The 14,086-nt window shown below is 34.6% G+C and overlaps 2 protein-coding genes across 3 annotated transcripts in view; one reads left to right on the top strand and one right to left on the bottom strand.

Moving 5' to 3' along the window:
- LOC129809753 (uncharacterized) overlaps nucleotides 1-3,245 on the top strand; it is a 25,488-nt gene extending 22,243 nt beyond the window's left edge. Inside the window, exons 8-10 of the mRNA XM_055859807.1 lie at nucleotides 2,517-2,644; nucleotides 2,725-2,922; nucleotides 2,981-3,245. Of these exons, the coding sequence (XP_055715782.1) occupies nucleotides 2,517-2,644; nucleotides 2,725-2,922; nucleotides 2,981-3,151 (497 nt within the window). The 3' untranslated portion in view covers nucleotides 3,152-3,245. The remainder of the gene's footprint in view (nucleotides 1-2,516; nucleotides 2,645-2,724; nucleotides 2,923-2,980) is intronic.
- On the bottom strand, nucleotides 3,146-14,086 carry LOC129809755 (pyruvate dehydrogenase E1 component subunit alpha type II, mitochondrial-like). Of its 2 annotated transcripts, none has more exons than XM_055859808.1 (5): nucleotides 13,906-14,086; nucleotides 13,786-13,839; nucleotides 10,498-10,687; nucleotides 3,525-4,222; nucleotides 3,146-3,459 (listed from the first exon to the last, which is right to left on the bottom strand). In XM_055859808.1, exons 1-5 carry the CDS (start codon nucleotides 13,957-13,959, stop codon nucleotides 3,274-3,276), a joined length of 1,182 nt encoding a protein of 393 aa, XP_055715783.1. In that variant the 5' UTR covers nucleotides 13,960-14,086; the 3' UTR covers nucleotides 3,146-3,273. The 2 variants fall into 2 exon arrangements, with proteins under 2 accessions (XP_055715783.1, XP_055715784.1); XM_055859809.1 differs by having other exon boundaries at nucleotides 13,901-14,002.

Raw genomic sequence — 14,086 nt, 5'->3', positions numbered from 1 at the left:
ACTATTCGTGGTTCAGCAAAATGTACAAATTGAATCATCAAGTATTCCATTTGCTGTATTAAAACGCAATGGATAGAGTAATATGGAATTTCAAGCAGGGAAATGGATCAATTTTAAAAGTATGAGAAATATTGCAAACAATGAAGCTCAAAATTCAATTAAAGTATTCTACCTGGAACCACTTTGATTTTTTTACCCATCTTCTTAGTCTATATTTTTTTCCTTATAAAATTCTACTGGAGGCATATCATCTGCATAGTAATACGATTTTCCCTTTGGAATTGTACCTCAAATTGATTAATTTTGTTTTATTGTGAGGTAGGAGAGTATCCTGCAACGAATTTATTATATTTATGAGAACAAAAATCTTTCTATCTATCCATTTGCCACTAATCAACTATATTTTCCAATAATGTATAAAAGTCAATGAAAGTGCATTTTAATATAATCCAAGGGGGAGATATTGGTGTACAGCAGAAAATAAAGTGCTTGGAAGCCTTTAGAGGTGGGAGTGCTCGTATATAAAATTTTTTCTGTATTATTCCGTATTTTTCAGACTACGTTACTTTTAGTTGAGATTTTGAATTCGAGCGGCGGTATAATTTAAAAATGTTTGTTGAAATTTTCAAGTTTTTCTTTACAACAAAAAAAATTGAGCACATACGCTCAAATTGATTTTAGCTTAACTTGTGTTGTAATTTTTCCGAGGAAATATTCAGTTGAATAATAATTTTCCTTAATTCTTACAGGAATTTCTAATAATGTAGTGTCTCGCAGATAATAACATAGCTATTGCAAATGATTTTAAATCAATTTGATATATATTTTTTTAAATTTATCTTAAATATGTATGTACTGGATGATTGTATAAATTCAAGGAACTTTATCGCGAATGTCGTAAAGAGGTATCCCATAGGTTACTTCCACCATTTGTTTGTTTACCTTTTTGCATATACTGGAAAGGTTTAGTGTCTTACATATCTTCAATGGCAAAAATAGTCTTCAAAAAAGTATATTTGTGCTTTTGAGGACTTTTACAAAATATGGAACGAAAAGGTGCATTTGTAATATTTAATGTTAGATTGATTTTGGAAAGGTCTAAGTGATGGACTTCCATAAAAAAAGCTAGCAAAATATCAAAAATATGTGTAAAAATAAATTTCTTCAGATTTTTTTTTTAAAAGATGTCCTAATTATATATTTCATCAGATTAAATAAATTATTGATTTCTAAGTATGAGAAGTGTAGTAACTAAGCATGAAGTGTAGTAAGTGCTGGACATATTGCAACATTTTTGAGAGTGTTGCGAAGTTTTGGAAGTGCGAAGGCCTATTCCATACAAATATTGGAAGTACCTAGAAGTGGTGTACAAATTTTCACCCAAATATCTCCCCCTTTTCGATATCCAAAACAAATTAACATTAGTTTTAGCTCTATTTACCTACTAGTAAATAAAAACTTTAAAATACTCATAATTGGATCCATTTAGGTGTTTCAACGTCATTCATTACATAAGCTTATTTGAAGTAGCTCTTGTTTCTGTACTGTAATAAAGCTGATCTGAAGTAGTGAATAAATAATTTATTTTTCGATTTTTACTTAATGCATAAATAATTTTCTTTTAAATATTTTAAAAATACCAAATATTTAGGTAAATGACAGAATAATACTGGTACACATTTCTGCGTTCCCGCCTATTAATGTCCTTACTGACTAACTGTTTTGAGATATCGACTTGGAGTATTTTTTATTAATGCTTCACTCCTTCTTGTTCAAAATTTTTTATTGGATATGAAAATATGTCCAGTCATTTCCTTCATATTCAAGCGTTTAAAAATATTACTTTTGTGTGATAATAAGAGAATTACACCTAATTGATTGTCAGAATGTAGTGAAAAAATAGTTTGCAAAGTGTCACAAAAACCTGTGTTAGAAATATACTATTAAATTGACTTTAAAGTGCATAATATCTCCTATAAACGGTTAAAGCAAGTAGATGAAAGTTCTCTCTAAACACTTATATGCAAGTGTCCAGTGTAATGTTTTAAATTTAATATTTTAATACTGACTTATGCAATGTCAACAATTCAACAATCCTCACATTTATGAGTTAAATAAAACATAAAAAAGTTATTTAAATATTTATTGTCAAGATTAATTATATTTCTATTCAGAGTTAAAGATAAAATATCATAAAATTATTGCAATCTTACTTAAAATTTTTAGCTATCTACAGGTTTTTAGGGACACTTCCGATCAGCATTAAAATTAAAAATCTTTATCGTCGTATAGGAAACAGTCTTTAAAATATCACTCAAAGACTTAACTTTTTAAAATTTATCTCTAAATTTCAGATAATTTTAAAAATGTAAAAAAATCTACTGCCTAAATTGCTTCGATTTTATTTGAAATAAAAAATTGTCTGGCATTTTTTTTTATTATTTAATTACTGTTAAAAATCAATTATTTAATAAATTTTGTAATATTTTATTTCATCGATAAAATTTATGTTTCAGCTATCGGAAACATTTTAAACTTCCTTGTGACGATGAATGCTGCCTGTAACTTCTTATTGTATTGTGCCTTTTCTGCCAAATATCGAGCAACCGTAGCTCATCTTTTAAGTCGACGACCCAAAAGACAAGTACGTTCCGTGTATTATGCGTAATTGAAAAAAAGATTATCTTAAAATATCCCGAATCTGTTTTGAACTATATCTTTTAGGGAACGGTATCATCTCGATTTTCTCGGTATGCAACTCGAGGAACAGTGGACCAAAGTTTTCGACGAAAGAACAGCACTTTTGGGGCTTCTGGACCTCCGATAGCGCGAAGCAGAGGTCCTTCGTTTTCCTTAGCTCATAGACCATCTATAACACCTTCGGATATGGATAAATTAGACACATCTCGGCATGGTCCACAGGTTTGCACCATTTTTAATTTCTTTAACCTAATATGTGGTAAAGCTTTGGTGTTTGTAGGTCATGAGGAATTGCAGTAGCAGAAGTACCACGTCTAGACGGAGACAAATACTCTTTCAGGATTCAAATAGCAACAGTCGTCGTCCGAGTCTAACAAGGAGTCAATCTTTAATCCTGCCAGTAGTACCAAGACACTCCCCTGACTGCAAATCAAACCCCAATAACTTCTAGCGCTCAAGTACTCATTTAATTTAGGCTTATCCCCTCGAGAACATGTACATAATAGAGAGTGTATTTGTATATGTTAACAAGAAAATTTAATTAACATGCTGAGAAGTTTATGGGGTGGATGTCTACAAGTTGACGGCCTTTTTGAGGGATGCATGGGGGAATTGCTGATTCACGTGTGTTCCCCGGACTTTTGGTTCAATGTTGGCCGAGTAGATATCTGTGGTGAGTTCCTTAAGTTCAATTTCTGAGTCAGATTTTGCCAGAACTGTGGCAGCATCCACCTCCTTCTTGATTTCTGTGTCGTATTTCTGCAAAAGACAGAATTAGTTTGACAGGCAGAATCAATTGAAATTTTGCTGAAGGCACCCATTACCTTAATCTCGTCCTCTGACACCAGTCCAGTTTCAGTGATTTTGTTTTTGAACAGCATTATTGGATCCCTAGTTTGTCTAACTTCTTGGATTTCATCTCTTGTTCTGTAGCTAGTTCCCGGATCGGACATTGAATGCCCTGAATACCGGTAAGTAAAGACTTCCATCACTAGAGGTCCAGTTTTTGTGGCATAGTCAATGGCGAATCGAGTAGCTTCCCTAACAGCAAGTACATCCATCCCATCGACCCAGATTCCGGGCAGGGCATCTCCTCTGGTATAATAGTCAGTGTTAGAGGAAGACCTTGAAGCGCTTGTTCCCATTCCATAGCCATTGTTTTCGCACACGAAGATGCAGGGGACGTTCCACAGGTAGCTCATGTTGTAGGCTTCGAATACTTGGCCTTGATTTGAGGCACCATCCCCGTACAGGGCCAGACAAACTCCTCCGTCGCCTCTGTAATGATTGGCCAGAGCTATTCCAGCTCCAAGTGGGATCTGAGCCCCTACAATTCCATTCCCACCGTAAAAGTTTTTGGCGTACATGTGCATTGAACCCCCTTTTCCGCGAGCACAACCGGTCTTACGACCGGTCAGCTCACAAAGAACTCCCTGTACGGGCACGCCCATTAAGTATGTCCATCCGTGAACTCGATAAGCTGAAATTATGCTATCCATAGGCCTCATTGCTTGCCTCATTCCTGTGGAAAGTATAATCACACATTTTAGACCTTGGATTAATAGTCCTCTAGCGAAATTCTGTAACAGTATGACCAATTATATGAAAAATTAAAAGGAAAATTTTATGGTAAATTCAGAAAAATTAATCCTAAATCGTATTAATAATATCAATTACTGAGAAATTAATAGAGTTCTTTTCAATGTTACTGAATTCCCCTACTGAAAGCTTGTTGTACGGAGTTCGGACTAAAGGATTCAATTTCCAAAGGCTTAGAATTTTTAGTCATTTTAGAATTCTAAGTCAGGTATCTTGCATAAATCATGTTTAAAGATTAATTACAGCAATTAAGTCAATTGATCAGTAAAAAGTAAAATTTGGTCAGTAAAAAGTTAAAAATGAACAGTAAAATCTTCAAATCGATCAGTAGAAATATTCGAATAGTTCAGTGAAAAATTAAGAAATAGGCTTACTACTGGTTTTTAATTTTTCACTGACAAGTTTTTAATTGTTTTTTCCTGACAATTTCGATTTTTTAATGACCAAATTTTATTTCTTACTGCTCGTTTTTTCTATGACATTTTTTCTCCTAAACAATCTTCTTTAACTTCAATGTACTTGACTCAATTGTCTTTGAAAAATACTGAACTATTACGAAAATGTTTTTCCGGAAGTTTCGCGAAATATAGTTCTAAGGTTGTTATTGATTCTTTATTCGATTTAAACCGTTGGTAAGGGATGAATTTCTTAACGTGCCCCGACCATTGGAAGCTCCTGGGAAGTTAAATCTAGCGAATGGCAACCGACGTAGGAATTCATTTGGTGAAAATATTTTTTATTCTGAAATTTATATTTTTCATGAAGTTTTAAGTTCAGTCGATGAAAAAAATTAAAAATAATTATTAATATTAATTGTTTTACCTTGCCCAAGATAATCAACTTAATAAACAACCTGGAATTTAAGACTATAACCATTTAAACCGATATTTCAAGTTTTGTTTACTTTCAGACCACAGAAATAATTATTGTATCTATTTAGGTTAATGGTAAAATGTCCAAGATTTATCTAAATTTAATCCACGATACATAAAATCGGTTTTGATGTACTTAAAATGATTGAATTGGGACTCAGAAACTTGCACAGGAAAAGCTTTTTGTTGAATTTTTAACATGTGTGGCAAAGTGTCTGCCATTAGCTCGAAATGCCTCTGAACAATTTTATGCTTCATCACATTTGGATCTGGATAAACCATAAAATGGACTATTTTCACGATTCCTCAGTTGATGCGCATTTTGGATTTTCACTGCATGATTTATCTTCAAGGCTTGCAGACTACTTTGAAACTTTAAACTCAAAAAATTAATTGCAAACAATTGATTTTAACGTAGAAGATACTTTTAGGTTATTTACCATTTTAGAATGAATTTCCATTTCCTTTACACCCTTTTTTATCAAAGGACTCAATCACTCCAGGAATTCCAAACATTCCATTTTTAAAAATGCCCCCCTAACGTTAACTTCAATTGGTTTGCAAGATAAGCAAAAACTGGCAGATCGAAATGAAACTTCCACTTAAAATTCTACCATTTATTAAAATACGCTTTTATGCAAACTTTTCAGCCAACCTGTATATTTTGGATAAGGAATAATGGCATGATATTCAAAAAACACTCACAATTTTGGTATATAAATAAATTAATTTAGCTGAAAAATCCAAGAGAAACTACTGTCAAGTGCGCTAATCTGGGCGCTTCGCTATGTCGATCGTTATGACTATGTTATCTAGGTAAAATCCATTTAATATATTTTTATTTTTATTAAATAAGTGCCAGCTGGTTTCTGTAATAAAAATTTTCTTGCAGAGATATTTTCGCTAATGATAGCTGGTTAATTGAAAACATTTATTGTTTTTTTTTCCTTGTGAATAATAAATTAAATCCAAAAGTTAAATTAAAAGTGAAGTGCAATCATTCCGCTACAAGGTGAGTAGGTCGATTTTCATAAAATAATAATATTTTATAAAGAAATTAGTTTATTTGTGGCTGTTTATATTTTGCTCTAAAATGGGCGCTTCGCAAATCAATATTTCTTTCCGGGAATCGCATTGTTCAGCACTGTTTTACTATATCAGATGCCAAAGGGAACAAAGGAAAAGATCCTTAAGAACAAACCTTATGGAAGATCTAACGAATGCCTTGAAATTTGTACGGGATGGTTCTACCATAACCTATGCATCTAAAACATTTGATGTAGGGGAGACCGGGGAGGTTTGGGTCACTTTTTCATGTTTTGACTTTGAGACAGTATTCCAGAAAAACACGATAGTGTATTACAATTTTATGCGGTCTATAGGATACTTATGGGTATTGACTTTATAAAAAGTACTCGATAGAACTTGGAAAACAACTGAGTTTTCTTGGAGAAGATAAGACATTTAACTTGACGCTTTGTCCCAAACCTCCCCGATGTGGGGCAGTATGGGACGCAAAAGGGGATGTTTGGGACGCGTTTTTCTCGCATAATTTACATTATTTGAGCACGTTAATTAATTTTATGTACTAGATAAAAAATATTTCTAATAAAAATAAAAATGTTTAATCTTATTTTTTCATACTTAGAAATTAATATCAATTTAATTTGTACAGTAGAGTCATTTATTGTCAATCAATTATTTAAAGTATTTTCTTCTTATTTTTCATCTACCTTTCTTTGCCTTTTTAATTCATGATCATCAAATTCCTCACGCGAGTAGATTTTCTTGCAACTTTTAGTTTTGAACTCATTGATGGATTCCTGTTTGATTTTTCGACAACTCCATTTTACCTGTTTTTTCCTTATTTCTCTGAAAAAGCTCTCGTCTTGCCCTTTCTGAAAAATTTGTGAGAATTGTAATTGTAGAGGATATTGCTCGAGATATTTTTGAGAAAATAGTTTTTACCGGGATTGAGCAAAGGTCGAATATCCTCTGGAGAGTAAATGATTGATTACCAAGCCATTGATAGTTTAATTGTCCCTGTAAACATCTGCCCTACTGGTAAAGTTTGCACAAGAGGTATATTTCCAGTAGAAACTGGGCATTACTCTCCATTTTGACAATAAAAAATTGCACGCCACCTACAATCTTGTCGAAAATCAACGTCCCATTCATCCCCTTTCAGGTGTCCCAAACATCCCCGCGGGTAGTTTTGCTATTTAAAACCTTTATGCAAAAGACAAGAGCGTATAATCTCTGAAGCTTTTATAAAAATATGTTCTGAGATTATACTGCTAACTAATGAGATAAAAAAGTTTTGATTATATATCGCTGATATAAAATACAAAGAGAAAAACTGAGAAATCAAAAAATACAATTTTTATCAATTTTTAAGAAAGTATTCATAGAATTAAAACATTAAAATTGAAGATATCCATTGTTTTAGTCAAGATACATCTTAATATTGTTTACGATTAAATAGTGGTTAAATCCCATTTATTTCAAAATGAATGAAAAAACTGCCTTGTCCCACACTACCCCTGTCCTAAACTTCCCCGGTCTCACCGATATATACTTTTGATAAAGGAAACCGTAATTTCTACCACTTTATGCAACAGACTACCCTTAGAATTGTTCTTGTAAAGTACAAGTACAACACATCAATTGTCGTTGATTGAATCGATCTTTGTCGCATATTTGTATTTGGTTTTTATTTACATTTGGTGTAAACGACGATACAAAGAAATGTAGAAGAAATTTTCGCATATCAATTGCTCATAATCACAAACAAAGTTAATTGTTCTCTGAAACTTTTTCAGTGGCCACAAGTCGAATTTTCATTCATTCATTCATTTTCAACCGCTTATCCCTATTGGGGTCGCGGGCCCATGACATCCAATCTAGCAGCCCACGCCTGTCGGTCCTCCGCCACTTCAGGAAGATGTTCGGGTTCGATCCCGAGGCGTTCCAAGGCAAGATTCTGAATTTGATTCAGCCACCTTGTCCTAGGTCTGCCTCGAGGCCGAGGTCTCCTCACAATGGCTTGCATAGCTTTTCTGGGGAATCTTTCTTCATTCATGCGTTGAACATGTCCATACCATCGAAGTTGTGATCTCTCAACCCGAAGAAGCAGCTCCTCGACTCTTAGTTCCTCACGAACGGCCACATTCCTCACTCGATCTCTACGAGTGATTCCCTTTACCGCTCGAAGGTACCTCATCTCGGCAGCTTGTACTCGCGATCTTACCCTTTCAGTCATTACCCAAATCTCATGACCATAGGTGAGAATAGGAATGAACACAGCTTTGAAAACCGATAATTTAGCCGATCGACTAAGCTCGACCTTCCTCAACACGCTTCTGCCAAGCTCCCTCATTACTGCAGAAGCCTGACCGATTCGCGACGAGAGTTCTGCCTCCATCCTACCATCACTCGTGAATAACACCCCGAGATACTTGAACTTCTCCACCTGTGTCAATGAGTCTCCACTAACATGTAGAGTGCATTTCACAGATTGTCGGGAAATCACCATTACCTCCGACTTTTTGTCGTTCACCTTCATACCTGTTTCGGCACAAACATTTACAAATCGGTCAAGTGTGCGCTGAAGCTCTTCTTCGGAAGATCCAAAAAGAACCAAATCATCTGCATAGAGGAGATGGCTCACCCTGAAATCCCCAATACGAATCGCATTCCGCCCCCGACTGCGTTCCATAATCTTGTCCATGTATATTATGAACAACAATGGTGATAGAACACACCCTTGACGCAGTCCAACACTCACTTGAAAACCTTCCGATTTGGATCCGTTTACACGAACACAGCTACTACAGTCTCTGTACAATGACTGAATGGCTCCTACCAATTCTTCATCCAGTCCGTACTCGTGCAGTACATCCCAAAGTTGTTCTCTCGGTACTCGGTCATATGCTTTTTCCAAATCTATGAAACAAGCATAGAGTGGAATTGCATACTCCCAAGCCTTTTCGACAATCATCCTCAGGGTAAAAAGCTGATCCGTGGTGCTTCTACCAGGTCTGAAACCGCATTGTTCCTCACCCAGTCTGGGTTCGACTATTTCTCGGCATCTTCTCTCAAGGATTTTGGCATACACTTTGCCGGGCAAACTTAGAAGGGAAATTCCCCTATAATTGGAGCAATCTTTCTTGTTTCCCTTCTTGAATATGGGTACAATGACCCCAACTTGCCAGTCCTTTGGTGCTCTCCCACTTTTCCAAGCCACCTTAAAGACACGCGTGAGCCAATTGACACCCGCTATACCCATGAGTTTTAGCATTTCGGGACGTATTTCGTCAATTCCTGCAGCTTTTCCATCCTTCAATTTACTAATCGCATACAGGACTTCACTCTCTGAAGGACTACTTTCCTCCCTGCCTTTACTCCTGGGTACGTCATCATCAGTGCCTTGCTGAGGATTGAGCAATTCTGAGAAGTCGAATTTTCATAGCGCTTTAAAATACCAAACTCATATTTTTAAACATTGAAATGGTTTCCTTTGTATATTAAAGAAAATGTTTAAGCATGAGTTCATCTTTATAATCAATTTAATCAAAATTACTGATAAATGAGTTTCAATGCTAAAGTCTCAGGTATTTCATAGGCTATATACTTCATTAAAAATTTCGGGTACAATAAGTTGATCTAGTCTCATTATATTAATAATTTATTTTTCGACAAAGATTGGAAAATCCTTCTACCCTTTCAACCTCTTCAAAAACAAAACGAAAACACTCAAGATTATACGTTTTATGATTCTGATTTTCTAAAAATAGAACGTCTTATAAGGTGTACTTTTATAGGTAAATTGATTGTTATTGCCCAGGATGTTCTCAATTACACGTTCTAAGAACTCCCCTACCCCAGAGATGACATACATAAATTCTTCCAGGTTAATAAGCACTCGGGGTCTGTAGCATTTATCATGCTTTTTTCTGCACAAATCATCAGATATTGTTAGCCCAGAGGTTGGTATAAGAAGTGAGGTAGACGAGGTTATAGAAAATCTAAGGAGAAATCTCCATCACGTAGCAATGTGGAGGTGCCTGGTCACATCCACCACCAGGCGCCTCCATTTGCTCCCTGTTGGAATTTTTCAGCAGGAACTCCTGGCCTTCATGAAAATTTCAAATTCAATTCTATTTCTGAGTTTCGTCGTGAGAAAAATTCATCATGTGCAATGTGAGATGGTGGAATTTTAAGTGGGCTACATTATGCAGAATGCAAGACGATGAGACATAAATTTTCAATATGTGCGATATGTTTCGCCTTCATTCTTCCACCATCCCAGAAATGGTGAACTTACCAACGGCACAAGCTTCCTGGCCCGAGTACAAATGGCAGAAGCCACGGACAATTTTCTCCTTGTAGAGATTCCCGGCTGCCGTCTCGATGCGTCTTATTGTTTGCATATCCTTGTACATTTTTATGGCATCGTCACGAGTCAGAGTGACTTTTTCCTTGGGGCCACTTTGGAACCTATGGAGGCGATATGGCTAAAAGAAAGTCACAGAGTGAATCACATTTTTTATATCCTCCTCACATCATTCCTCCCCATCGTCCCCCCCCCCCCTAGGGGATTTTTTCCCATTTTCCACGCACATAATTTTGGTGAATATTTCATATGGAACTGGAATTTTATGTGGCACGAAATATTTGTTTGCCAATAAACAATTCCTCATTCACTGCTTAAAAACAAACAACGGGGTTGAATGATTTAGATTTTAGACATCAAAAGTTGAAATTTGGATGCTTTAGATAGGTTTGTGTACTGTCAAACATTTTCCATTGATTAAATTCTGGTGAAATATTTGGTCTATTTGGAAAATTTAGTGATGGTTGTTTCCTAAAAAGGCGCTAATGAGAAATACTATGGAAATAGTTTATAACGTACTGGTACAGAGGAAAATTATTTATATAGTGTTCATAATACACAAATTTATGAAATTCAGATTTGATTTAGAGTGTAAAGCACACTAAAATACAGCGAAATAAACTGCATAATTAAGATGTTTCGCGGAATTGTGTATAAATTAATTTCTGTTTACACGTTGAACTGAAAAGGTTAACTGATGAATAATGAATTGTTTACACGTACTGTAATGTAAAAACAAAAAATAGCAAATTCTTGTAATTTCCTTTAAAAAAAAAAAGATTTTATAAGCTTTATGAGGCATTCAATTGACCAAAAGGTATAGTACTCGCTGGAATAGTAAGTTCATAGGGGTCAAATTCTCTTTAGCGTATTCCTAAAAATCCTGACTGTGGGAAGTTTTGGATCCTCTTTTTTGTCAGTTAAAATTCATAACAGGTCCTTAACAAATGAAATTTGCTCAGCAAAAAATTCAATTTTGAGCATTAGGGGGAAGTCGGGCTACTTTAAGCTGTTTGGCTACATTGATATACAATTTTTCGCATACTTCTAAAGTAAGTTGGTCCTTATAATAATTTTATTTAGTTTCACAATTCTTTCAAAATCCTACTCAATTTAGAACTTTACCTATTGTATTTTAAAATAATTTAATTCATTTTGTTTCATATAAAAATTGTATCACCAAAATTGATCATTTTTTGTCGGTCAAAATTATCTTGACACATGGCGTCACAGGGCTTCTTTTGATACAGGGCATGTCAATTCAAAGGATTAAACGATTAGGATTGGTAGGTTGCAGCCGTCGACTTGGGTTGACATGTGTCGAATAGACCGTACGCTCTATATTTTATAAATTGGTTTATAGATAATTATTAATTGAAAATACATTTAAAGGATACAAAAATAAATAAATCGTACCATGAGTCAATTTTGTAGTTCAATTGTACTCTCGGTCTTTTTTGGATAATTTTAAGTCAAAAAGATATGGTAAAGCGTCCTAGCTTTGCGGAATGCTCGAACTCACGAGATAGAGCTCTCCGTGAATTAGTTTTTCTCATGATCTTTTGGTACTTACTGGTTTACAAGAGATCAAATTGATTCATAAATCACAAAAGCATTTAAAAAATCAAGAAAATCGATAATCAACCGATTTATTACCGATGAAGACCGATGTAGCCGAGTTCGAAATTTCAATACCTGTCCAAAAAATCCAATTTCAACCAAATCGGCTAAAAAATGAGCCCCCCAAAGTGATTGACCTTTAAGCTTTATAAATTCAAAATGGCGAATTTTCCGTTGATATGTACGTTTGGATGAAATGTTCACCTGGAGTCACTCCAGAACATATCCGTAAATTATTGAAAAAGCTTGGGTCAATTTTGAGAAAAACCGAAAAACATGGTTTTTAGGAGATGGAGAGGGGGATAGGGGAAGAAGGATAAAAAGACCGTCCGTTATCACTGGTAAAAATAAAAGGATCAAATTGATCCAAATTCGATCTTTTTGCAAAGGATGGATCAAATTTCAAACCTTGAATGCACATTTATCATAATCGAACGTGTCAATTTGATCCATCCTTTACAAAAGGATCAAATTTGGATCAATTTGATCCTTTTATTTTTACCAGTGATCATGTTCACTTATGGGGGGTTATCGAACACCTTAAGTCGATATCTTTTACCGTTTGACGTCTGGTTTAGGAACAAACTTAAGATCAAGAAAAAATTTCCAAAAAAAAATTCAAAAATCGGTACTTAACCGTTGAATTATCCGGTCATAGATATGTTTGAACGAAATTTTCACCTGGACTACCTCTAAAATATATCCGAAAATCATTGAAAAAGCTTGAGCCAGTTTTTAGAAATAAACAAAAAAACATGGTTTTGGGTCATCGAAGACTGGACGTCGATATCGTTTGGCGTATAAGCTATAGGACGGTGAAAAATTGAAAAAAGACGATTATATAACTGCTCTCAATTTGAGTTCGAGCAGTAAAACATGTTATAAATATAGAGCTTTTTAAAAACTTTGTCCGGATGACATATAATCCGGGCAACAGTTTAGTTTTAAGAATTTTGTTAAAGTATCGTTAACGTTTTTGAGGTTTTAGGTAAAGCCGGTTAAGCAAATGTGCTTCAATCTACTGTAATTCTTTGTTTTACTGAATGTGATTTTTTTTTTTAGAAAATCTGCATATTTATTCAGAGAGAATACTCTTATAAACTCTCTTATTTCAAACGTTTTGATGTGTATCAAACTCCTTAATCCGTGTGACATTTCGGTCCCGCGATAAGCGAGAGTCTACTGTATTGCAAATATTTAGGAAACTATTTGAATGTTTTCTTTCTCACATTTCAACCCCTTGTAATTTTTATATAGCCAAAACTATTTTAAGTACTGATTAAATAAAATTAATAACTGCTCTATATGTCAATGTCGTTATATGAAAATGAAACAAAAGTGAAACAAAAAATTCGTAAATAAAGCATTAGTAAATAAATCCGTTTTCCCTGATACATTCTTAAACATAATGCCAGTCATCTAAAGCCAATTGCTTCTGAAAAATTGTCTTTTTATGATTTTCAAAAAATTCATCGCAAGAAATCAATCTCTGAGAAAATTTATTCCGAGCACGTTTGAGTTCAAGGGACGTCTCAATGAAAAACATTTACAATCCTTTGAGTGTCAAGATCAGATGATCTAGCCATTTGAAAGACTTACTTTAATCTTGAATGTCGCTTCTGTTGCATAATGTCTCGAAGTTTTTACAGTCGTCTGAAAAATTAAGAGAATTAGATGAGTAACTGCACTTTAAAACACATCAAATTAAATGCACTGCACATTGTTGGCACTTCTGCAGAATACAGGTAGTTCCAAAATCAAATTTCGCAGCATTTTTATTCAGAGCACGTAAAAATCGAACTGAGGGAATACAATTAACAATTCACACTGCAGTGATTTTTGCAGATTTTCGCGACTTGGTCGATGGGAAAGGGAAAGAGATAGAAGACAATTTACAGAT

Source organism: Phlebotomus papatasi, chromosome 1 (assembly GCF_024763615.1).
Source record: "Phlebotomus papatasi isolate M1 chromosome 1, Ppap_2.1, whole genome shotgun sequence".
Classification (NCBI taxonomy): domain Eukaryota; kingdom Metazoa; phylum Arthropoda; class Insecta; order Diptera; family Psychodidae; genus Phlebotomus; species Phlebotomus papatasi.
This window is presented reverse-complemented; position numbering and strand designations above follow the sequence as displayed.